This window comes from Xenopus laevis, chromosome 6S, assembly GCF_017654675.1.
Source record: "Xenopus laevis strain J_2021 chromosome 6S, Xenopus_laevis_v10.1, whole genome shotgun sequence".
NCBI lineage: Eukaryota > Metazoa > Chordata > Amphibia > Anura > Pipidae > Xenopus > Xenopus laevis.
The window spans coordinates 22,619,867-22,646,702 of record NC_054382.1 but is presented as its reverse complement, the minus strand read 5'-3'; the positions used below and the strand labels follow the sequence as shown (position 1 = coordinate 22,646,702).

The following is a 26,836-nucleotide window of genomic DNA, read 5'->3' as shown; positions in this document are numbered from 1 at the left end:
ACCTCCAAGTCTGGAATTCAAAAATAAGCACCTGCTTTGAGGCCACTGGGAGCAACATCTAGGGGTTTGGGGAGCAACTTGTTGCTTGCGAGCCACTGGTTGGGGACCACTACACTAGCTCATTGATGGTTGACACTCCACCTTCCAGATAAAGACAAGTAACATGCAACATGCCACTGACAGCCAGCTGAAGGGAGCATATAAAACCATAGACAACCTATACAGGTATGGGTTCCATTATCTGTAAACCTGTTATCCAGAAAGCTCCGTATTACGGAAAGGCCATCTCCCATAGATTCCATTATAATCAAATAGTCCAGATTTTTAAAAATGATTTCCCTTTCTCTGTAATAATAAAATGGTATCTTGTACTTGATCCAAACTAATATATAATTAATCCTTATTAGAAGCAGAACCAGCCTATTGGGTTTATTTAATGTTTACACGATTTTCTAGTAGACTTAAGGTATGAAAATCCATGTTACAGAAAGATCCGTTATCCGGACAACCCCAGGTCCCAAGCATTCTGGATAACAGGTCCCATACCTATACTGTATTGTTAATGTCACATATATAGATGAGAAAGGAGACTTAAGTTTCCTGTTAGCCGTAGGAAGCAGAATTAATTGTCGAATACTTTATATAGCGGGCAAGGATATATCTTTCAGTTAACCATACAAGTCACTGCTTTCTAAGGGGATTTTTTTTCTTTTGCTGTGTTCTCTGCCAAAGGAATAATGAATTGAGCTGCCTTCGGGTGTGAGTTATTGTTCAATGGAAAGATGATGATCCTGTGCACGTATCTGTGTAATTACTGCATTACTTTGTATTATTTCCAGAAAACTAGATTCAGGAATGTGTTGCTTCTTGTGTATGACACCTGTATTCTTTTTTTTTGACAGGCTTGTGCCCCACTGTATCACTGGAGAAGTGTCAAGCCCGTGTCAGAAAAGGATCCTGTTGGCACTTGCTACATTGCCATTCAGAATTTCAGTGCTTATGCCGAATACTCTCCTTGCCGTAGTGGTACGTGTAACTGAACATGTATTTTCATTTCTCTGCAGATGATTTCAGACACCTTGATATGGATGAATTGAGATAAACATTTTATATTAATGACTTATTTGTGACTTTCTTTATTTCAGACCTTGCTGATCCTGCAGGACAAGGCTTCTGTCAAGCTGGCTTCAGTTTGGATTTTTATAAGGTAAGTTACTTTGTGGTTATCCCAAACCCATAATGCCACATTAGTCTTTTCAAGTATTTTCCTTTTTTACATTCATTTTCATAGGGTTATCCAAACCTCAGATCTCCAGCTGTGTTTCATGAATGGCTAGAGATGAGTATTTGTACATTTTCTGTACATTTTTGTAAGCAAAATATCACAGTAGCCACTAAGTGCAACCCAAAGCCATTCTTTCCGATTATATTTAGAAATGTATGACATACTGTATACACATGGATCTGTTTTTTTAACAAATCAATCTCTTCTGCCTAGAATGGAGACTTGGCATTGGGAGGACCTGGTAGTTTTTACTGGCAAGGTAAGATTAATGCCACCCAATCAGTGTGTGTTTTTCCCAGTTATATCACTGCTACATAGGTTCTAATGCCTGGTGCTGCAACTCTTGCCTTATGGTCATGAACCATGGATTGGTAGAGTTTATTTGAAGGTGTTTTTAACATATAGGGTGTTATTTATCAAAGTCTGAATGCCAAAAGCTCAGGGGTTTTTTTACTATAAAATCAAAATTTTTCGTTGGAAAAAAATTTAATTTTTCAAAATTAATTGAAAATCCGACTATTTAGAACTTGTAGAGCAAAAATCTGAAAAAATTCTGGCTTTTCCGGAAAAATCCAGAAAAAAAACTTACGATTTGGGGAAAAACTCGCACTATATACACCCCCATAATGTTGAGAGAAAATGCTTAGTCTGTGCAGTTACTGGTCATAGCGATATGAATTTACTACTCATGGCCAATAGACCTCTTCAGTTGTGTTTTTTATCTGTAATATAAGAACTATCCTTTTGTAAAATACCCAAAGAAGGCAAAAGTGCTGGAAGATGTATCACCAGCAATAAAGGCTCTTTAACAGGATGCAAGAGAGAAGGTTATCTATATACGGTATAATCTGGTGGGCTATTGAGCAGTAGAAGCCTTTACAACAAGAAGACAATTAAGCTCCCCATAGACACGACGATTCTTCTTGCCGAACGACCGATTTTAGGGAAGTCCGACCAATCCTTCGAAATTATCGTGCGGTTAGTGGGATTTGAACGATCGTACATCTTACGATTTTTCGGCCGACATCTGTCAGGAAATCTTTGTAGGTCCCAGTGCAAGCTATCTATGTTTGCAGGGCCAAGCAGGCAGCTCTCCTGTGTTTTCCTGGCAAATTGGTCTTTTTAGTTAATGGTCAATCGTTCTGAGAAAATCGTGGTCTCACGATGAGGATCGGATCTTTTAAAAATCTCAACATCTATGGCCAGCTTTACACACTGGTTTAGATCTGTGTAAAGATTAGAATTACCAAGCCTTGGGGTACACTCCTGCTACAGAGGGAAATAGTTATGGGAACACAACGGAATGCAGAGGACATAACCCTATTCATAGGTTCTGCTCACTCTTCAATACTATTGTGGATCTCTTCCACTAATGGAGGGATCTGACATTACAACAAGCGGTTTTCCCGTTGTGAGAGACTCTATGTTAACTCCCTTTGGTTCATGTAATTTTACCAACGAAAAATACTGTTCGAAACAGAAAGTTGAACTCTTATCATAGCAGGAGAGCATGATGCACTTTGGCTTCATCTAGATGTATGGACCTCTTCACAGGTATAGGCACAGGTTGCTAGGTAGTGAAACTGCATAGTTCAGCTGGCATTGGTACTCCAGAATAATGGCCCAGGTTTGCCCTGGCTCTTTAGTATATCTATTATTTTGTGTGGGTTTCTCTGATGATATTTATTGTGTTTTGCCTTTCTCGCCCTGTACATGACATTTTGCATCCCAGGACAAGTGTTTACAACCAGTATAGCAGACATAATTAAAGACTATTCCTTCAGGAACATTATAAGGAAGATAACGGGTGAGAAACAGACAGAAATGGCACAATCTGTCTATGATGACAGCTACTTAGGTAAGTTACACCTCAATAACTATTAGCGTTATAAGTGGTATTTAAAGCTGAGTTCCATGTCTTTCTTTAGTTTTTTGAAAGTGTAAACATGCTTTTTGAGAAAGGGGGAAACCCTGAAACATGTTGTGTGTGCTCCAGCAAAGAGCCCCACAAATTTGGGGGTTTACGGAGCTGGCTTGTCAAGTGATGGAGCTCTTACTTGAATTGGGCTGGCCTTGACTCCACCCTAGACTGTTCATTCTCTTGATATAGAATAGGATGGAAGAGGCCCCATAGGAGTTGCATGGAATGAATACAACCCCAAGTTCTTTACCACATCTGTGACAGCAGGAATCTGTCAAAAGGTCTTTGGGGACTGCAATCCAACAACATTCCCTTCTGTAGCAGATTATACTGTCCTGGTAGGAGTCCAAAAATGTCCATCCTTATTTATTTTCTTTGTAAATTCCCTTCAACTAGGCATGCTTTGCTGACTAATTTTAGGATGCCTTGAGAATTGTTCTGCACAACAGGTTCCTACAATAGAAGGTCAATGAAATGACATAATGTGTAGCATAGCAATGGCATTAATGCTCTAGATAAACAGGATGCAGCCAGTTTAGATATCGCCTTCTTACTGCTTTATTCCAATCTTGCCAAAATGGTTTCTTTTTATACGTTTTGATTTCCTGCAAAAAAAGGTTCCTGACAAAAGCAACTGAATGTTTATTATAATCAGTGTTTCTGAATATTGTCTTAATGTTATACTAAGCACTGAGATGTATTCTTGGATGGCTTGACTTAGAGACCTTTTTATAGGGAGTGCTTAATACAATCAGTCATTTCTTGGCGGCGGTGCAGAGTTTGCCTTGACAAGAAAGGTACTTTGTGGTTAAGTAGATTGTTCTGTTATATAAAATGAAATTGCAGAATTGACATACAGTATGTGCAGCCTTTTGCTGCTGGAAAAAGAAAATGATTATGTTTTTTTGTCAGTAATAACACTTAAGTGAAATTGATTGGATCCATTAAAGGTGGTTTATTTTACAGAGAATTTATATTGTTCTAACAAGGAAAGGCGACCACACAATCAGGCTTTTAAACCAATGACTGAAATGTCTGTTAGGATTTCAACCACTGGGCCAAAATGTACAGGTCCAGTTTCTTGTGGAGATGAAGAGAAATATCCAGATAATAGGGGATCCTATATAGTGTGGTCTGCAAATGACCATCCTTAAATACAGCAATTAGATCTTTGGTTGATCTAGTTTTATAAGCATTCCCAACTAAATTATTATAGTACAAAATCTAATTGTACAGTACTAATATATACTGTAAGTACAAAATGAAGACTTATTTAGGTGTGGGATCTAAGAATGATTTGGTCCTGGGGTTTTATAGGTAAAACATCCACAGCCCATTGATAGATTTGCAGATGGGATTTTTAGACCTGCCTAAAGATAACTGGCTCATCCATGACCAGATATCAGAAAGTCAGGCCGTTACATTTGTGCTATCTCAGTAAGCCTGCATAAGCCAATAAAGGTTCTTCTGAATTAGCCATTTGCTTTGGTTTAAAATGATGCTGATAATGCTCTACAGGATCATTATGGAATGGAAATTCATAAAAAAAAGTAATAAAAAGATAATATTAATTCACATGCATCTTGGAGGTACAAACCTTGATATGTTCTAAATACAAGCAGTCAGCACTTCACTGGTGCCATACATCTTTCATATGTTTCAAGCCTCTCCTGAGATGTGTCTTCCTATAAAACTCATTGATTAGCCATTGTCTATACTTTCTAATTGTCTCCTTGTACAGGATACTCTGTGGCTGTTGGCGAATTTACTGGCGATTCAGAGCAAGGTAATACAACTGCAAATCATTGTACGTCCATATTGCTGTCTCTCAAGCATCATTCAAAAGCATTAGTCTGAGAGTACTCTGTTGCCATCATAAGTATATTAAATATTAAAATATAGGTTATCAATGTATTATCACGTGGTGATCAAAGCAGGGATGCGAAAACTGCAACCTAAAGGCTGTAGGTATAGGGGATGCAACTAATTGTACTGGACCACATTTGTTAAAGGACAGATTTGTATATTATACAGGGGGAAATTGGACTGACCCATACTAGCAGGGGAAAAAATCCCTTGGAAAGTTGGCCCATTTTCAAGTTTAAGAATGTTTCACAGTTCAGTTTTGTATATTATGTGTTATCCTATAAGGCACCTGCCATGGAACAAAAACTGTGCCATTTACTGGGATGCAAGTGTAAAAGCATAATTTAAAAAGCACTTGTCTCTGGCTTCTTGCAATGTTTTTGCAAAGCACAGTGCCGTTGTTCTTTAACCAGCATGTCTGAATGACTCCCAAGTTAGGGGACGGGGAAAAGGGACACCTACAAGTCTCCATATGCTCCCCCATGAATATATTACTGCCCAACACAAGCAATGCTGTATTTATGCGGTGAATGAGATCTGCAGCAATTGTCCTAGGTGTGGGGCAAGATGCAAAGGCAGAAAAACATGGTGGATTTAAATAGTTGTGCCTGCTTATGTATGCTGCACTGCTTGTGCAAATAAATCACTATATGGAAAGTACAGAGACAGAACATGAATATCATCTCTTCCACCTTTTCCTCCTCTTCCTTGCTCATCAATCAGGCACCTGGAAGTGGCACCAGGGGAAAAAAGGCAGTCTAGAGGTTTGTACTTTATTCCTGCCCAGGTCAAGCTTTAAATACAGGGTTCCCTTTAGTCTGTAAAGCCTGTTCTGCGTTTTCACCTCTCTATTGCTACTGCACCAGTGCTTAGAGTATGGGGTTTTAAGGAGTGCAATTTATCCATAGTAAATGTACACTAGTTAGTATAGATATGGGTAAATATAGTTTAAGTGAGTGTATGGTGGGGTCAGTGTCGGTATGTATGGATGCTGTTTTCATTTGGAGGGGTTGAACTTGATGGCCTTTGGTCTTTTTTCAACCGATATCTAACTATCTAACCACAAAGTAAGCCCTAGAGAGCATTGATAGGAAAGGGGTGGCCCACTTTCTGGTGAGAGATATAGTTACAGTATCTGGAGGGCAGAAGGATGCTCAGCGTATCCTACCCTGGTATAACTGCTTTGACCGCTAACTCGTACAAACTCTGTGTCTGCTTCTGAATTCCTAAACCTTTGCTCAACTTGAGCATTTATACTGAGTTTAGTATATTTTAGTGCACAGGAAGCCTTTTTATTGTTTCTGGTCCTTTATTTAAAAGGATTTAATTTAATGTCACTCGAGCAAAACCATGTTTAGATTTAGTGTAACCGAGCACGATGCCCCTGGTAAAGAGCTACCCAGGCACTGTCTCTTGGCTTTCCGCTGGGCTCCCTGCACCTAGCAGAAGCTTATTAGCTTTATAGAAATGATTGTAACAGGAACCAGTTGCAACCAAACACTGTGCACTAGACTCACGCTGGACAGATGAAAGGCATTGCTTATGCCACTTCCACCATATTACAAACTGTTTCTGATGGGAGATCACATTGATTGAGTGTGTTTTGGAAATAAACTTCCTTTCAGCTGGCCTTCCCCGTGAATTCCTTTTTAATCTAGCTTTGTGGTATCCACAAACCAAAGCCTAACCAAAGCCTGTGCTACTTTAACCTCCAGAACAGACCATAAAAGTTGCACGTAAATAATTGTCCTAAATACAGGAGCTGCTATGATGATCTTCTGTCTGGCAAACCTCAGCTATAAAAATGAAATTGCTGTGGATTTAGTGCATAGTTTTGGAAGGCTTAAGGTGTATTTGGAAGGTTTAGTTGTGCATAAAACCATAATACCACAATGATAGGAAATCTATTATTAGCTGCCCTATATCAATAATGCCTGTCCAGTTAGGGTTCATATGAAGCCATGTTGAAGTTAGCGATCAAGTGCTGAAACACTGGGCTTCTCAATATGAGAAGTACTTAAATCAACATTGTCCCATTGTTAGTTTCCATAACCTGAAAGTTTCCTTAAAAATGTACAAAATGGTGCTTTGTACAAAGGAATACTTATGTTGGCACAGTTCATGATATTTCTCTATAAAGCCAGTGTACTTGATAATGCTATGCCTCTGGTCTCACATCTTTTTTGCTAACACGTTATACATTTGCTATGCATATGCTAATCCCCTCTGCTATATACACAATGGACATTGTTGAAATGCTTGCTTAAAGGCTACTGTGGCATCCATGTGTACCATTTTATTTTAGTTCAGGAAACTCTGCAAATGTATCCATTTATCCAAGCCAATGTATACAAATATGTCTGATAGTTTTGAGCAGTGTCTTTCATTCTCCTTTAAAATTGTAGGTTTATTGCAGGAAGCGAGTTGGATTTTTCTAATTGCTCAATTCTGTTTTTCATTGCAGAGGTGGTTGCCGGAGTTCCAAGGGGAGCACAAAACTTTGGATATGTATGTCATCTTACTCAGTTGATTTACTTTGAACATAGGCATAACTACTAGATCATTTTATAATAATACACGATCTAGGTTAAAATAATTTCATATTAAATCATTTCACATCACATAAAAACACATCCCTATATTGTAGCACCACTTCTTTCCCTGATATGAGCACAGGTAACCACTAAAGTTCCTTAAAGGAATTGTTTAGTATGAAAATAAAAACTGGCTAAATAGATAGCCCATGCAAAATAAAAAATGTTTCTAAAATAGTTAGTTATCCAAAAATGTAATGTATAAAGGCTGGAGCGACTGGATGTCTAACTCTCTTGGTTTCCACTGATTGGTTACCAGGCAGTAACCAATCAGTGACTTGAGGGGGGGCACATGGGTCATAACTGTTGCTTTTGAATCTGAGCTGAATGCTGAGGATCAATTGCAAACTCACTGAACAGTTATGTACCATGTGGCCCCCCTTCAAGTTGCTGACTAACTCAGAGTTAGAGAGCTGAAAAGCAGGAAGTAGTGTTCTGTTCTGTTATGTACTGTAAGACATCCAGTCACTCCAGCCTTTATACATTACATGTTTGGCTAATTAACTGTATTAGAATTTTTATTTTATTTTACACAGCCTATCTATTTACCAAGTTTTTGTTTTGACACTGAACTGTTCCTTTAAGAGACATTAAAGCTCGTGGAGAATGGATATTACATGAACCCCAATACACTAGGCCAAAAGTATAAGTGAGTACACCCCAGATAAGTGCAACTTATGACATATACACGTATAAATCCCCATGGATGAATGCCATACCTCACCTACAGGACCATATGCAATGCCGTCCTTAGTGGTGAAGATGGATATTTATAATGCATGTATGTCAAATATATAGTACCTACATACAATGTTGCTATTAATATCCCTTATTCTATTGCTTGTAGGTCTCTATCATTAATTCAACGGACATGACCTTCATTCAGAACTTTACAGGTGATCAGGTAAAAGTTGTGGATTTTGTATTACGGTGATTGCTGGACTGACTGTTATTTAATCTCCTGAGGAAATCAATATTTGTCATACTCAGTAAGCTTTATTAGGTGTCTCTAGCTAATCATCCAAGGTAAATCAATATCACCCATCATCATTTATCACCCAAGATGCTGCCAAAATTCTTATTCACTCTCTCTTCATATCAAGTCTTGACTACTGTAATTCTCTTTTAATTGGCCTTCCCCATTAGAGAGTGTCACCTCTCCAGTCCATAATGAACACTGCCACAAGGCTCATACACCTCAGCAACCGCTCCTCCTCTGCCATGCCACTCTGCCAATCCCTGCACTGGCTTCCACTACTCTTCAGAATTAGATTCAAATTAATGACCCTGACATAACTCTGCTCCACCCTACATAGCTGAACTCATCTCTATATACTCACCAAACCGCTTACTATGCTCCTCTACTGACCTGCTACTCAACTCTTCTCTCATTACCTCTTCACATGCTCGCATTCAAGACTTTGCAAGGGCTGTACCCCTCCTCTGGAACTCTCTCCCACGGTCTGTCCGACTTTTCCCAACCTTCCTGCTTTCAAAGGATCTCTTAAAACACACTTATTTAGAGAAGCCTACTGTCACTCTTAACTACCAAATGCAATACCACCCACTTAATTCTGATCTTGCCCACTCCCACACCTTGTGTATTATTCCCTTCCCTTTAGATTGTAAGCTCTTTCTGCACAGGGCCTTCCTTACCTTTTGTACCAGTATTGATTGTGATGTATGTAACTCCATGTTCTATGTATGTTATTCATGTGATTTAGTTGTATAAACACATTTACGTACAGCGATACGAAATATGTTAGCGCTATATAAATACATGTTAATAATAATATACAGCAAATTAAGTTCCCCATTAGTCTCTAATTCCAGAGCCAGATATCGGTAGACACCCTCTATAGTTTTTTAGAGGAGGAGGTTGCACAGGCATACTACTACACACCCACTCATCTGCATGACCCCAAATCTTACTTTGAAATTCTGCCAGCCTTAGGGCAAGTCCAGACGTGGCATTTTTGCGGCGTTTTTAAAAAAGAACAGCCAGGCGTAAATACGCCACTGAAATCACATGTGACCGTCAACATGTGGTTTTCATGTGTTTTTCAGCATGTAGGATTCTTTTCCCAACATGCACTTCTCATTGTTCTCATTGAGAATTTGGACGCCATATTTAAAATACGATGTGTATTTACTCAAAGTGTGGTTTCAAACTTGCAGATCCCATAGAGTCTATTGATTTGGTAGTTTCTTGACGTATTGGCGTTTCTGCTAAAAAACGCCAAAACTGGCGTCCTGTGGCAGATTTCAACTTGCAAGTGCCCTGTGTGAATTGCCATAGTGCGTTTTCCATTAGTTTCAGTGGTAGTGCAGTTTATGCGTACATACGCCTGGCTGTTCTTTTTAAACGCCATGTCTGGCCTTGCCCTGACAGTATATATATTTATGCACTGAGTATTACTAGCTATGTGCCGAAGACTATGTAATTAGACAGAAGATTACATTTAGTAAAGTATCTCCTTCCCACTATGGGGCATTTTTATCAAGGGTCGAATTTCGAGTTTATGGGAGTTTCTAAAAACTCACATCAGCTCCCATCAACTCGAAATTTGAAAAGAAAACGTCCAATTGAAATATATTTTTAAAAAACCAAATTCTTTAAAAATGGGTGAATAGGATCGAGCTGCAAACTTGAATCAAATTTGAATCAAATTTTTCACCAAAAAAAAAAAAAATGACCAAACAACTCCAGATTTATTGTAGGCGGTCCCCCATAGGCTAAAACACCAATTCGACAAGTTTTAGATGGCGAATAGTTGAATTCTTAAAGGGACAGTACATGATAAAATATTTGACTATTCGAATTACACTAAAATAAACTCAAAATTCGAAATAAAAAAATTCAAATTATCAATTCAATCCTTGATGAATCTGCCCCTATGTCTCTTACCACATATATTTATTATGTGATTTGTCTTCCCCAAGTATACTTTTATAAATATTGTACTTTTATGCACTGTACAGCACTGCAGCTCCTTAACAGCGCTTTACAAATTTATCAATTTTATAAAATGATAAAAATGATAATTTTAAATAAATTTAAAATTATACATGCATACAAGTATGGCTTTGTGGTTGTTGTGTATGTAATGACTGTGCAGAACATTCCAATGATGTTTAACTGAATTGACTTTGATTAATACTTCCATGTAAACTACAACATAGAAGCGAGTACTATTACAATATCATCATAGACAGTATCTAGAATTGATCTTGTTGTTTTCTCTTGTGCTCAGAGAAACTTTATTTTATGTTTAGTAGGATATGAGATAACAAAAAAAGGTTGAAAGGTTGTTCTAAGGATTGTAAAACATTTTAAAGTCACATCTGTTTATAGACCGAACAGACAAAAAAAAGTGAAGGAGCCCCACAATGGTCAGTTTGCTTTGGTCTAGACATTCAGGGGCAGATACAGTATATTAAGGGTCAAATTGAAAATTCAAATTCGTATTTTTGTTTTTTTTCTATGGGCAAAACTCTCAAATTCGAATTGTGAATTATCCAAACTCGATTTGAGTTTTTATTCTAATTTGATTTTACAAGATTTATCAAACTCAGGCCCTTTGTAATTTTTTATTTTGAATTCGACTATTTGCCACCTAAAACCTGCCAAGTTCATGTATAAGTCAATGGGAGAGGCCCAGGGACCAATTTGGACATTACTAGCCTTTCTGACATTCAAGTTTTTCTCAATTTCGATTCGAATTGTCACCCAATAGGAGCTGCATAGGAGTTTTGGATCTTGTAAGTCGACTTCACTCAAACTGTACTAGCTTTTTGTCTAATCTTCAAGGGGACTACTGAGAAATAATTCTCCCACTGGGGACATCTAACTAAACTATAATCTGTATTAAAGCTGTTTATATGCCTCTGAATTATGGATGTATTATTGCAATTAAAGGGGTAGTTCACCTTTAAATTAACTTTTAGTATGTTACACCATGGCTAATTCTAAGCAACCTTTCAATTGGCCTTCCTTTTTTCTTTTTTTATAGTTTTTGAGTTATTTCCCTTCTTCTGACTCTTTTTGTCTTTCAAACGGGGGTTACCGACCCTATCTAAAAGAACGAATGCGCTTTAAGGCTACACATGTATTGTTATTGCTACTTTTTATTTGTCCTTTTTCTATTCAGGCCTCTCCTATTCATATTCCAGTCTCTTATTCAAATCAATGCATGGTTGCTAGGGTAATTTGGACCCTAGCAGCCAGATTGCTGAAACTGTAAACTGGAGAATAAAAAGCTAAATAACTCAAAAACCACACATAAAAAATGAAAACCAATTGCAAATCGTCTCAGAATATCAGATCATACTAAAAGTTAATTTAAAGGTGAACAACCCCTTTAATCCCGTGTTTTCAGATTTGCATATATTCAGGTATGGGATCTGTTATTCAAAAACCTGTTATACAGAAAGCTCTAAATTATGGGAAGACCATTTCCCATAAACTCTATTTTAATAGAATAATTCAATATTTTAAAAATTTCTTTTTTTTTTCTCTGTAATAAAACAACAGTATTTTTTCCTTGATTCCAACTTAGATATAATTAATCCTTATTGGAGGCAAAACAACCATGTTGGGTTTAATAAATCTTTAATTTATTTTTAGTAGCTTTAAGGTATGGAGATCTAAATTATGGAAAGATCTCTTATCCGGACAGCCTCTGGTCCCAAGCATTCTGTATAATGGGGCTTTATGGAACATTTACTAATTATATAATGTTTAAGGCTTACTAACCTAAACAATGTTCTTTCAGTTTGGAACCTGTTATCCAGAATGCTCTGGACTTGGGGTCTTCCAGATAACGGATCTTTCCGTAATTTGGGTCTTTATACTTGAAGTCTACTAGAAAATCATTTAAATTTTAAATAAACCCAATAGGCTGGTTTTGCTTCGAATAAGGATTGATTATATTTTAGTTGGGATCAAGTACAAGCTACTGTTTTATTATTACAGAGAAAAAGGATATATTTTTTAAAACTTTGGTTTATTTGGATAAAATGGAGTCTATGGGAGACAGCCATTCTGTAATTCGGAGCTTTCTAGATAACAGGTTTCCGGAAAAGGGATCCCATACTTGTATTTAGTACACAAATAGGTTCCGTCCTTTTGATTCTGGGTTTGCTTTGTGTTTTTGCCTTACTTTTTGTGAATGTCTGCCCTGCACTCCTAATCATAATCCTAGTGATAAAATAATTTCCCAAAGCTAAAGCTTCAAGTGACATAAATAAAGAGGTGGCTCCGGAAAGTTGCAGACTAGCTCACAAAAAAATAGTTTTTGGGTTGACCTTCCCTTTAACAAGTCCTTTATAGACATGAAGGAAAGCTCTCCAACAGCAACGCCATTACAAAATCATATTTTCTGTTAGATAAATAAAGAACATGCAGTTTTTGATGGGAACATCTTGTTTCAAGACTCAGCGGGATTCTTTAAATGAATGCTGCTGTTAATACATTTATATTCTCAACGGTATTGTTAATGGTGTAACAAAAGCCTTTGTTAATATGTTTCAATATGGTTCCATTTATAGATGGCCTCTTACTTTGGATACACTGTTGCTGTGTCAGATGTAAACAATGACGGGTATGTTAAAACTATCCCTAAATGTTTGGGCAGCACCTAGGGGCAGATTTATCAAGGGTCGAAATTCAAGTTTATGGGAGTTTCTAAAAATTCCCATAAACTCGAAATTCGGAAAAAAAACGACCAATCGAAATTTATTAAAAAAAAAATATCGCATTTTTTAAATTTGGGTGAATAGGATTGATCCGCAAAGTTTTTTCTTTTTTTTTTTTTAAAAAAATTGATTTTCAAAAGTCCACCAAACTACTCCAAATTGATTGTAGGACATCCCTCACAGGCTAAAACACCAATTTCAGCCGGTTTTAGATTGTGAATAGTCTAATTTGAATTCTTAAAGGGACAGTACATGATACATTTCAAATTTCGATTTTTTTTAAAAAAACTTGAGTCGAATTTGGACTATTCTCTAGTCGAATTACACTAAAATAAACTTGAAAATTTGAATTTTTAGAATATTAAATTCAAATTTTACCGTCACTATCTGGTTCTACTGTTGCCTTATTGGCCTACTTTACTTTCAATCATCACACACTACCTACCTGCTTGGCCCCAGTATGTTTAGGGCACTATTCAGTCAACATTATTCTGATCCCTAACCTCAACTCTTTCAGCACAAGTTAAGGGGAATATTTATCAAGGGTCGAAATTAGAAGTTAAAAAAACTTCGAACTTCGAATTCAAAAAGACCAACCGAATAGAGGACGAAGGTTTTTGGGGGTTGAAGTGGTCCGTATTCGGCCGAATTCGAATCGTACGATTGATGGAATAGCGCATTCGATCGAATTAGATTCTACGTTTTTCCCCCAAAAAACTTTGATCTCTCAAACTCCACCAATTGCCTCCATATAGGTTCTAGGAGGACCCCCATAGGCTAAAACAGCACTTCGGCAGCTTTTAGGTGGCGAATGGTCAAAGTCGAAGTTTTAAAGAGACAAATTTCGATATTTTTTCAACTTCGAATTGAAGTTGGACTATTCCCTAGTCGAAGTACACAAAAAATAACTTTGAAAATTCACCTCAACCTTTGATAAATCTGCCCCTAAGTGTAGAGAAGAGAACGGGTGGCCATATAGTGAGAGTGTAAGCACATTAAGCCGGATGAAATTCCCACTAACAAGAGGCATTTTCCTTTTTGCAGTTTGGATGATATCTTAGTCGGAGCCCCACTTTTCATGGATCGGGAATTCAAGAGCAACCCAAGGGAAGTTGGAAAAGTCTTCTTGTACCTGCAAGAAAGCCCCCTTGAATTTAGAGACCCTCAAGTACTGAAAGGCACTGAAGTCTTTGGGAGATTTGGTAGCGCTATCGCACATTTAGGTGATCTAAATCAAGATGGATACAATGGTAAATATTATTCATAGTGATTCGAAATATTATTTAAATAGGTTCACTTTATTTCCCTAGCAGTTTCAGCCTCAGCAATATTTTATCCATTTTTAATACCCTCTTATAGGGTGCCTATCACACAGCTAGCTTATTCCCTGTTCCCTTAGCATCCAGGTAAGCCTGCTTTGTCCATATATGTATTGTGATGTTGTTAAGTGATGGAATATTAAGTTATAGCAAGACTATAGATATAAACTATTAGACTATTGATGAGCGAAATGTTTCACCAGGTTTCACTGCGATAAGGATGCATATAGACTCCATTGTCTATCAAAAAAAAAATTGTCGCCCATAGACTTTGTTGCAAATTTTTAGCCGTTTCGTGAATTTTCCACAAAAGTGATTCGCCCATCACTAAACATGACCAGTGTCTGTTTTTCTATATAAGCACCCGTTTTATAGCTGTCGTCTGGACACTTGCAGCAAGATCTGGTGCAGAATTTAAAGGCGAAGGAAACCTAGTTGGTGCAAAAACCCTCCCCCCCTCCCGTGTGTTGCTTCCCCTCCCCCCGCTGGGCAAATGCCCCTAACTTGTTACTTACCCTTCTGCGCAGGTCCAGTCCAGGGAGTTCACATTCGACATGTTCTTCCACGCGATCTTCTTCCTGCTTTGACCGGCGCATGTGCAGTAGGAGTATTTCGCCGGTACGATCTACTGCGCATGCGCCAAAAGTACTTCGTGACTTTTGGCGCATGCGCAGTAGATCCGTACTGGCGAAATGCTCCTACTGCGCATGCGCCAAAACGCCGGTCAAAGCAGGAAGAAGATTGCGTGGAAGAAGATGTCGTCTGTGAACTCCCTGGACTGGACCTGCGCAGAAGGGTAAGTAACAAGTTAGGGGCATTTGCCCAGCGGGACGGGTAGGCCAGGGGGGAGGAGGGAGGGTGGGCAACACTCGGGAGGGGGGGAGGGTTGTTGTGCCAACTAGGTTTCCTTCCCCTTTAAAGCTGCAGTAACTTGCATGTAAGGAATTTATTTATTTTCTGGGTGTCTTTTTCACAGACATTGCCGTTGGCTCGCCATTTGCGGGGGAAGACAGAAAAGGCCGAGTGTTTATCTACAATGGGAACGGCAATGGGTTAAACACAGATACCTCCCAGATACTTGAAGGAGCTTGGGCCTCACAGTCAATGCCTGCAGGATTTGGCTTTACTCTAAGAGGCGATTCAGACATAGACAAAAACGATTACCCAGGTATACTATTCATTGTTTTAATAGTGCTTGAAGAAGGTAATTCCATCTGTCCGTGGTCTGGAAATCAAATCAAATCCACTATACTCTTGCCGGAAGTGATTGTCAAAAAATTGGAAAGAAACCAGGCCAGTCAAATTTCAAATTTGACAGCTTTCTTTAGATTTGAAAATATTAGATGTAACCAAAATACTAGTGTTTTTCCTGCCAGGAAATTTAATAATTGAACATAAGCCTTACATTTCTATTAACCTAAGCTACACATGTAAATGGACTATATGAAATTATTTTCTGATAAAGTATCCTTAGATTATGGATCAGCGTAATTAGATTATTCCATTATGAAAACCCAGTCAAAGGTAAAGCAAAGAAACATCATTTGGGGGTCCCATATATATGTTTTAAAACTTTCTGCTGTCTTTATTACAATCATTTAGTGGTCCTGCATCTGCTTTCATTTTATTTTTTTTTAGGTGGGGTCAGAGGAGGGTGGTATGGGATCTGTCACAGGTATGGAAATTCTTTGTTTGGAAACCCGTTATTCAGAAAGCTCAGAATTACGGAAAAGCTTTTTTTAACCCAACTTTTAAAAAATGATTTCCTTTTTCTCTGTAATAATAAAACAGTAGCTTGCACTTGATCCAAACTAAGATATAATTAATTCTTATTGGAAGCAAAACCAATCTATTGGGTTTATTTAATGTTTATATGATATTCTAGTAGACTTTAGGTATGAAGATCCAAATTACAGAAAGATCCGCTCTCTGGAAAACCCCAGGTCCTGATCATTCTGGATAACAGGTCCCATACCTGTATTTCGGAAACCTATTATGCAGAAAGCTCTGAATTACAGGAAGGCCATCTCCCATAAACTCAATTTTACATAAATAATTCGGCCTGTTGGGTTTATTTAATGTTTATATGATATTCTAGTAGACTCAAGGTATAAAGATCCAAATTACGAAAAGATCTGTTATCCGGAAAACCCCAGGTCCCGAGCATTCTGGATAACAGATCCCATATCTGTATTCGGAAATCCATTTTCCAGAAAGCTCTGAATTACAGGAAGGCCTTCTCCAATAGACTCAATTTTAAATAAATAATTCAGATTTTTAAAATGTAATTTCTTTTTCTTTGTATAAATAAAACAGAACCTTGTACTTGAACCCAACTAAGATATAATTGATCCTTATCAGAGGCACAATTAGCCTATTGTGGTTATTTCATGTTAAATTATTTTTTAAGTAAACTCATTGTAAAGAGATCTAAATTAAGGAAAGGCCCCTTATCCAAAATACCCCATGTCCGGAGCATTCTGGATGACAGGGCCATGCCTGTAGTATAAAGAGTAATCTTGCATTGGGCACATGTTGCAGTTGCAAGTGATACAACTTGGTAAAAATTCTTAAAAATCCTTGGCAAACAGTCGTGCCCCTTTGCTCGTTCAGAACTCTTGCTAGGCTCCTCTCTTATTAAGACCTGGCGGCATCCAATTAGCGGAGGGATCCTCCCCAAGTGAAAGGCGGCTGCTACAGGTGGAGCCTAGCAATTGTTCTGGATTTAGGGTACAGATTGTGACAGTCTTATAACACCAAAGATCTGGCCAGGTTGAATCCAAATATATCATTGCTATTTGCCTGGCTCCCTCTCTGTAGCTGGAAGGCCAAGCCATGCATTTCCCTGATGGAAGTAGTTGATGGGAGTAGGGACATGAAGTGGGGGCTGATGTTTGGGTGGTTAGATCTTTACTGTACTTGTGTTGCACAAGCAGCTTAATTACCCAGTTCCATTACATAGAAGTTCAATCTTTTGCCTTTTCATAGCCATGGATATATATGATGTGGCCTTTAGCAAAACAGAAGTTTAAAACCACTTAGAAATGTTTCATTTCAATGACAAACTTTCTTACTGATTATTGTTTATTAATGTATTTGGAAACCACGACAAACCTCTCCCAGTGCTGTTTTCTTTTACTTAATGCAACTACCATAGAAATAATAACTGCAGCGCTCTCGTCATAACTCAGAAAGATGTCGGAGCCTGTGAGTTTCCTGCACCATGTTAACTGATATGTTTACAACTTTGCAAATGAATCATTTCCTTTGCACTAATAAATTATAGGCTGATATTTATTTGTATTGCCGAGGCTCTTGTGACCTGCTCCGTTAACACAGTTGCAGTTTCCAGTATCAGATCTGACTTTTCCTTTAAGCATTATAACCCTGTCTGACTTCATTAATCACTTGCCATATGTGCTTTCAGAACTCTATGTCACCAGAACATATTACTTGGCCAAATCATTTGTCCTTTTCAATTAGAGAACTGAAATTCAAGTAGATATTTTATTTATTTAGTGATGATATATATTGATGATATATTCTTTAGCACTTTAAGATTACGATATTGTACACTATGTACATCAGCCCCAGCAGAGCTTACAATCTAAGATCCCTGTCACACACACATCATGGTCAGTACTGCACCCTCCACTGCCTATATCCATCCTTATTTGCACAACAATAGTACAGTATATGGGAGATTTCATTAAAGCCTTTAACTATCAGTTACTTCTATTAACATTGTCATGGTTTTGAAGGGAAGTGTGTCTGAATAATGCAAGCTAACAGTGGTGTAACTACCATACAGCAGAAACCCCAACCATAAGGGGGCCTGGAGAACAGGGAAGGATCCACAAGGTTGTGGGGTCTGCTGCGTGGTTCTCTGGCCTCAGGTCCTACCGCTGCCCTTTCTGCCCCCTCCACCCAACTAATGAGCAAAATAAATGAAGGCAATGAAATATGAATGAGGGCATTCAAGTTTGCAAGCTGGGACCACAAAAGAATTTTTAGGAGGGGCCCAGCTCTGCTTATTTACACCACTGCAAGCTGCAATCATATTGATTTATGTGGGGTACAGTCTATCTGTTACTGTTAAAATCATGGTCATTACAGAAGAGTTCTGGAAACTTTGGCCCTTGATTGTTTTGCCAAATATGAAATTGATAATGCTATTTAACTGTTTAACTATTTAATTGGTTAACTGAAACTATACAGAGTGTTACTTTTAGAGCAGAGACACATGCTCAGATTCGGGAGATAAGTCGACAAATCTCCTCTTCTCAGGGCAAATAATCTCCCGAATTGCCTCCCGCTGGCTAGATTTTAAATCGCCAAAGGGAAGGCATTCGTTTTCTGAAGTCGGCAAAGTTTCCTTATGAGGCAACTTCGGAAAAAGAAGCGTACCGATTGCCATCCTGCCGGCGATTTACTAGCTGGCGGGAGGCAGTTCGGGGAGATTAGTCGCCCCCAAAGAAGAGGAGATTTGTTGCTGCCCTTCGTGAGTAAACTAGTGCAAGAGTGGGATTTACTTGACAGATTCGTGAACAGTTTCTTCTTGAAAATGGGTTTTGAGTTGAGGTCACCCCTTCAGGCCTGCTTACAAACAAGACTTAGATGGTATGTTGCTAATGTATGTATACACTGCACACATTGTTTAGATAATATAAATAAACATGTGAACCTTAGGGGTGTAAGCCTTATTCTGTATACATATGACATACCTTCCCCGCTAAATAACTGACTAATGGATGTCAGCGTCTTAAAAGTTTGCATGATTTTCTTATTTGATTACAATTTAATCACACCCCCCCTCCATGTGTACGTTTCAGTATTTCTATATTTGAGATGTTTGCAGATCTGTATCATGGCTAGCATTGCATTTCTAATGAGGTGATGGATTTGGGTGTGTGAGGATGGGTAGATAGATGGGTAAGTAAATGTGTGGCAGAAATAGTCTACACTTTCTTACCAGGGGCAGTGTGCAAAGTGCAGATCAAATGAGATCACAATATTGTTTACCCACAAAGCAGCATTTTTGTAGAATTCCAGCATTTCCATGACAACCACAATCACAGCTGATGCATACAAAACAAATGCAATTGCACAGGATTTCCAGTTGTTCTGTTCCAAATGGTAAAAAATTTTTGCTCATGCGATCACTAAGTACGTCAGAGTGTTAAACTGTTATGTTTTGGTAGCCGAGGATGAGTAGAGTATAACAGTGCTTTATTAGCAGGCTCATGCAGCCATTACACAACAGTAAGCAACTCTAACACCACATTTACTCTTGGCATGAAAAAGTTTCAGTAAGTGTAGTTTCATCAGCTAATGGTAATGTATAGAATATACGATGTCCCTCTGCTGCCAGGCAGTGAATAAGTAAAGCACGCTTTCTAGCAGCAGAAATCTACCCTTGGTCAGCAGCAATAATGTAATTTTCAAACATACGGATCTAAGCAGTAAAAGTTATGGTAGGCTCACCAGGGTTTGGAAGAAAAGGTGCAGGCTGCTGCAGAGGTAGAAGAGACATCCCATCCTCGTCGCCAATTTATGTTTTGGTAGCCAAGGATGAGTAGAGTATAACAGTGCTTTATTAGCAGGTTAATGCAGCCATTACAAAACAGTACTAACACCACATAAACCAGTACTTTTTAGCAGCAACCCTTTATCGGGTAAATTCACACCATGATTTAAGACCGAAATCCCTTATCTATAGGGATGCACTGAATCCAGGATTAAGTTCGGGATTCGGCCTTTTTCAGCAGGTTTTGGATTCGGCCCAATCCTTCTGCCCGGCCGAACTGAATCTTAATTTGCATATACAAATTAGAGGCGGGGAGGGAAATTGCTTGACTTTTTGTCACAAAAGAAGGAAGTAAAAAATGTTTTCCCCTTCCCACCCCTAACTTGCATATGCATATACAAATTAGGATTCGGTTCGGTATTTGGCCAAATCTTTCACAAAGGATTCTGGGGTTCGCCCGAATTATGGATTCTGTGCATCCCTACTTACCTACCCTTGATAAAGGGATTTCGCTCCTGAAACGTGTTGCAAATTTACCCAATTAAGGTTTACAGTTAAAAAGTACTGCTCTTTGACTCAGCTTTCACACTTTTTTTACTCTTAAAATGCACACACGTTTTTCTTCCATATCAGGGACAACGTCTGTTCAAAATTCTCATAGTGGTTACCATGTCATTTTTGACATGCTGTATTAAGTTGCTATCGTGTGATTCTAATCTGTAGTGTACAGAGCTGTTAGCCTGTGCACAGACGGGGGAGCAGTGCTGGCAAAAAATTTCCAGGTATGTGATGTCAGCGGAGTTGATGCCATGCGAACAAGTATTCCTGAAGCCAAAGAAATCACATTGCTCCAGCTGCACATGCGCACACCGGATTTTCATCAAAAATCGTGGAAAATCAACCAAAGTCGTCACAAAACGGGGGAATGTGACGGGAGACCTCAAATTCTAGTAACTCCCGATAAATTCTGGGGGATTGACAGCTCTGTGTGTCTGTTGACACAGCTTGTGGCGGAAACCTTGGAACTACCACCACATTCAGGGTGGCAGTAGCTTTAGGGTTCCCCTCAATTGATCGCTTTCACCAGATTTAGCAGAAGCGGGTGTTTGGGCAAAAGTTCGTAAAATTTGCGTCCATTTTATATCAACCATCTTTGCGGTATTAAATGACCCTTTATGTGCTATTAAAGAATTTGGGGCTGATCCGTTACAGATAGAACTATGGAAACCAGAAGGAGGCAAGGAAATCTGTTAAGAACTCAATTCTTCTCAGACAGTGAGGCTTATTTCCTAATATTCATGTGATCCTTTCAAATAACAGCATTTCGGTCTGAGATTGTAGGTATAGAGTGAGAATGAGAATTTCAGTCTGAGACTTGCAATACCCATAGCAGGAGAGGCCTGTGACTGATTAAGCTTAACGTGGAAGATACAAATTTTGGCTGAGGCAGATCAATCAAACCACTGGGCTTCTATGTCAATATAAGAAATAATTGCAAAGTCTGCATAAAAATTAAATGAGGATAATAAAAATGATTCATTATTTGCTGACAGTATCTTGTGTACAAAATTCAGCGGGATCATTAAAAAGATAAATTATGTGATGACAACGTTCCTTTAATTTACATTGGAACAGATAACAGTGTGTGCATAGCATTCATATTTGCATTTTTAGACTAAAGTGAGAGATTCCATATTGCCTGTGATAGCGGGAATGTGCTTAAAGGAACAGTAACACAAAAAAATTAAAGTGTTTTAAAGTAATCAGAATATAATGTACTGTTGTGCTGCACTGGTACAACTGGTGTATTCACTTCAGATACTCTATAATAGTTTATATAAACAAGCTGCTGTGTAATCATGGAGGCAGCCATTCAAAGCTGTAAAGGGAGAAAAGGCACAGGATTAGTGATGGGTGAATTTGGGGCGTTTTGCTTCGCCAAAAAATTCGTGTAACGGCGCCGGCGTCTTGTTTTTGATGCCGGCGTCCGTTTTTTTGATGGAAATCCAAATTATGGAAAGATCCGTAATCTGGAAAACCCCAGGTCCTGAGCATTCTCGATAACAGGTCCCATACCTGTAACAGTTATAGCTTTTGTGCTGAATTGTTTTTTCTTACTTTATATTCTTCTGTACTTTAGATCTTATTGTAGGAGCTTTTGGAGCAGGAAAAGCTGTTGTTTATAGGTAGGTAAAGGATAATTTTCTACTTTACCTTATTTCTTTCTGTATAGATAATGGGATTATAATAAATGAATGTAAAAGTGATTTCATATTTAATGGGGACCAAAGCATGCTATTACTTTTTAACAAAAACTGCCCTAATTAATCCCCTCCCCAACTACCTCATCTGGCCCTGTTTGGTCTTGGATTCCATTGAGTTTGTTATGGACATCAGTCAGGGCCATGGAGCCATAGAGTGGAACTGGAAGGGACCATGGCTGAATATAAGGGCCCTTAACCAGGTCTGGACTGGGAGTTGAAATAGGCCCTGGAATTAAAGGCATTCTATTGCTTATATGTGATCATGTATCAGATACACCTGAACATACAGTACATGTGAACTCTTGTGGTTTCATGCAGATATTTCCAGGGTTTGATGCCAAATATCATAGGTTCCTACAGCTCAAAGTTACATTCCCCTTGTTCTACAACTGTAATAAATTCAGATGGCTTATTATAGCAAAAGGAGATTTCTCATATTGATGGCAAAAGGCATATACAATGTTCCTGGGCACAATAAACCAATGAGTGTCAAGGGATTGTCTTGGTATATTGAGCTTTTCAATTCTCTCGTGTACACCCTTTATCACGGCTGTTCTTTAACCCAGGGCAAGACCAGTGATCACTGTTGATGCTCAACTTTTGCTCCACCCTATGATACTGAACCCAGAGAATAAAACCTGCCAGCTCCCAAATTCTGAAATTCTGGTGACTTGGTAAGTGTTTAAAAACCCATGATTGCCTTTTTTCTCTTGTGTTCTCAATAAAATAACCCATATAATACACAATATGATTTATTTTAGTCAATGAATCTCTTTTTAAGGTAGTCTTTCAGTGCTGATTTATGGCTCTGGCACCATTGTATTTCACTATACACACAGTGGAAAATCAATTACTAGCCAGCCATATACATGCCCTGTAACACTAAGGTAACCTAAACACAAGTAAGAACCAGCGGCAGCACCTTCCTTCCCTGTTGTGTTTTTATATGAGTTTCAGAAAAACCTTCAACTCCATCTATCAAAGCCTTTCAGCCTAGAAATTCATCCAAACTCTGAACCAAATTTGTCAGAATGAAGCATAGCTCATATGTGCTAAGGACTTTTTTTTATCTGTTTCATTATGGGGAGATTTTGATTAATAGGCACTTATTTAAGGCCAAGGTTCACTCGAAATGATAATAATATACCTTTTTACAGACAACTATGTTCTATATTCCACAGTGCATTTTTGTGTTTGAGGGGGTATAATAACCACAGCTCCTAATTTAACATACACAAAAACATTATTTTTACGAGTAATGCAATATTTTCTTTAGTACGCCCCTTGCTATTATTTTACTGGTGCTGATTTTCAGCAATGGCCAGGATTTATTTGATTTTTTACAAAACTTAAATAACTGCACTAGTAGATGGTACTACCGATCCGTAAATCAATTTATGTTCCTTGACTTTTCTTCAGGGCCTTTATGGCCAAACCACAGGCATTCCTTAATAAGTACCATTAGTGATAGGAAGGGATTATGTTGCAATCAGCGCTGAAATTAGCTAAAAAGAGGCAACAAACTAGCAATGAATTGCCCACAATTTCATAATTAACTTTTTATAATCATTGTCGATTCATGCCTAATAAACAACCACATGTGGTAGTGAATGTGTCTGCAGTGTGAAGACTGAAGGACTACGTATTTAGCCGTTGTACTTGTTTTTTCTTAAAGGATCACTGTACCTTTTAGTTTCACTGTCCATTTGTCTAATGGTATCATTATGAGTTTTTTGTATATTTAGAATTTGTTTAATTGCTGTTTACCTAAGTTGCTGCTGGGTGTGTCTGGGTGGCTGAAAAAAGTTTGCCTAACACTGCCTACTGAACTACTGTTATAGCCCCATTACAAGCGTTGAAGAAGATGTTGCTTGCTAGTCTGGACACATAATTATATCATTAGGAGTATAGCCAACAAAAGCAAAAAGGGTTAATAATTGGTTAATAAGTTTCAGGGGCAGCTCCCTGACATAATTGCACAATTAACATTAAGTTGGATTCTCCAAGCAAAGCAGAACGTTCTCTACTAACTCTGGTCATACCATGAACTGGCTGATGAGCCAGCGGCTTGAAAGAATGGATATCTGACTAGAGGCCATTGGCGTAACTAAAATGCGATGGGCCCCCTGCAAAAAAATCTTCAGAAGGGCCCCAGCCCACGTCCTGCATCTGCCCCACCCATGTCCCACCTCTGCCCACTCCTGCTCGACTTGTGTCCCCCTTCCTCACCGCAGGTAAAAGAGTGGCCGGGGAGGGTTTTTTCTTTATTAGCTATAGAGGAAGCAGACCCCACACCTTGCCCCCCCCCCTGTTCCCCGGGCCCCCCTGCAACTGGGGGTTCCGCTTCTTCTATAGTTGCGCCACTGCTAGAGGCGATGGTATGGACACCGTCTATTGTTCTGCTCATGTGTTCAGGTTTGAAATCTGTTATCTTAAAGGTTGCTTAGAATTGCAGTAAAATACTAAAAGGTAACCTATTGGTGAACCACCCCTTTAATAAGCCTATAATAGCCTAGAATACATATTAATATACACAGTGTCTATACATACTCTTTGACTGACATTGTTTGCTTTTTTTGTGTTCCAGTAGCAAAATGTATATAAAAAAAGTCTAAGTGATATGCATGGCTTAGTGTTTTTTTTTCTACAAATGACTGGCTTTGTCATTCATTTGTTTTATTTTGTTTTAATTCTGACTTGTAGTTGTTCTAACCCTGTATTCGCATCTGAGAACAATTAGAAGGGAAAAATGTAACCGGCATCTGATTCCACAGTCTCATGGGGTTGGCCATGGTATTCCTGAGCCAGCTGTGTAGCTTGTTCTACTGTATATGTGTGTTGAGGGCAGGCCTGGATTTGTGGAAAGACCACCTAGGCCCGGGCCTAGGGAGGCAGAATTTTAAGGAGCGGCATGCTGCCCAATCACACCCACATTGGATTAAAAACACTGGGGATATGCTGGAGATACAATCATTTTTTAAATTTCCCATCTGCCACTCCCCATTGCTCTGGTCTCGATGATAAAAATTTGCACGAATAAAGGGTTGGGGACGGGCAACAAACAGCAGTGGGCCTAGGGGCGCCCGCCATGTAAATCCGGCCCTGGTTGAACTCTTTCTGTGCAAGTAAAATTACAGAAAACCACACAAGGAAACTTAAAGGTAGTCTGGACCTCCAAGGCCAAGATCTGCTTGTAATCAAAATAGACGGCAAACTAGAAACTGTATGGCTGGATGGCTACAGTCTCCTACAATTTACTTCTACTCAACATTCATATATTAAAATGATTAACATGTAGAGCCCTTATATTTATAGAACTATGTGATTAAATCTTGCAGTGCAGTGTTTGATGGAAGTATCCACAGAATACTTAGGATATGTTATAGTTATAGATAGGGAGGATGGAAAAAGGCACATACCCATCAAGTTGAACCCTTCAGACTTCCAAGGCAGGCGAGTAGCATCTATATCAGTGTCACAAATCATTGCAAAATATGATGTCAATAGTTTATGTTCTTACCACATATTTTCTTTTAGGAGTTATGGGGATTTTTTATTTACAAAGTAGCAATAAAAGGATGTTGCACTGGCAAAAACACACTGGCATAAGATGTGTCAAAGATGAACAAATGTCTTTTAGCATTTTTTTGTAGGGCAAAGATAAAAGGGTTTCAATCACCCTGAAAATACATAAAGGATCATTTGCGAATGCAATGTGGTGTGCAGAGTGCAATTTTCTTAACAGAAATCATTATCCCCCCCATAGTTCTGCATTATTTACCAGAATTACAGCATCGAGTGCAGAGTTCTGTCTGCAAATCAGGTGTAAGTTGCGGCTTGCATGACTTCTGGCCCTTAAATGCCTTTATCTTGTGCCTATGTATATATATATATATATATATATATATATATACGGTATACACACACAGTTAGGTCCATAAATATTTGGACAGAGACAACTTTTTTTTTCTAATTTTGGTTCTGTACATTACCACAATGAATTTTAAATGAAACAACTCAGATGCAGTTGAACTGCAGACTTTTAGCTTTAATTCAGTGGGTTGAACAAAAAGATTGCATAAAAATGTGAGGAACTAAAGCCTTTTTTTTTAAGACAATCACTTCATTTCAGGGGCATTAAAATAATTGAAAATAAAATGTTCATTTGTAATACTTGGTTGAAACCCCTTTGCTGGCAACGACAGCCTGAAGTCTTGAACTCATGGACATCACCAGATTCTGGGTTTCCTCACTCACTGCTCTCCGTTGGTGGTCCGGGTGCATCATCATTCCATTTGGAATGCCTTCTCAGAACTCCTCAGAAGCGGTGTAAGATCAAAGAAAAAAGCTTTGATGTGAAATA

At 38.5% G+C, this 26,836-nt stretch overlaps 1 protein-coding gene across 1 annotated transcript in view; it reads left to right on the top strand.

The window, feature by feature from the left end:
• The window catches only part of itga8.S (integrin subunit alpha 8 S homeolog), a 103,808-nt gene that overhangs the window by 18,372 nt on the left and 58,600 nt on the right, over nt 1-26,836 (top strand). Inside the window, exons 4-15 of the mRNA XM_018269147.2 lie at nt 903-1,026; nt 1,146-1,207; nt 1,499-1,544; nt 3,018-3,143; nt 4,948-4,992; nt 7,537-7,580; nt 8,514-8,570; nt 13,217-13,269; nt 14,408-14,613; nt 15,659-15,850; nt 22,350-22,395; nt 23,040-23,147. Of these exons, the coding sequence (XP_018124636.1) occupies nt 903-1,026; nt 1,146-1,207; nt 1,499-1,544; nt 3,018-3,143; nt 4,948-4,992; nt 7,537-7,580; nt 8,514-8,570; nt 13,217-13,269; nt 14,408-14,613; nt 15,659-15,850; nt 22,350-22,395; nt 23,040-23,147 (1,109 nt within the window). The remainder of the gene's footprint in view (nt 1-902; nt 1,027-1,145; nt 1,208-1,498; nt 1,545-3,017; nt 3,144-4,947; nt 4,993-7,536; nt 7,581-8,513; nt 8,571-13,216; nt 13,270-14,407; nt 14,614-15,658; nt 15,851-22,349; nt 22,396-23,039; nt 23,148-26,836) is intronic.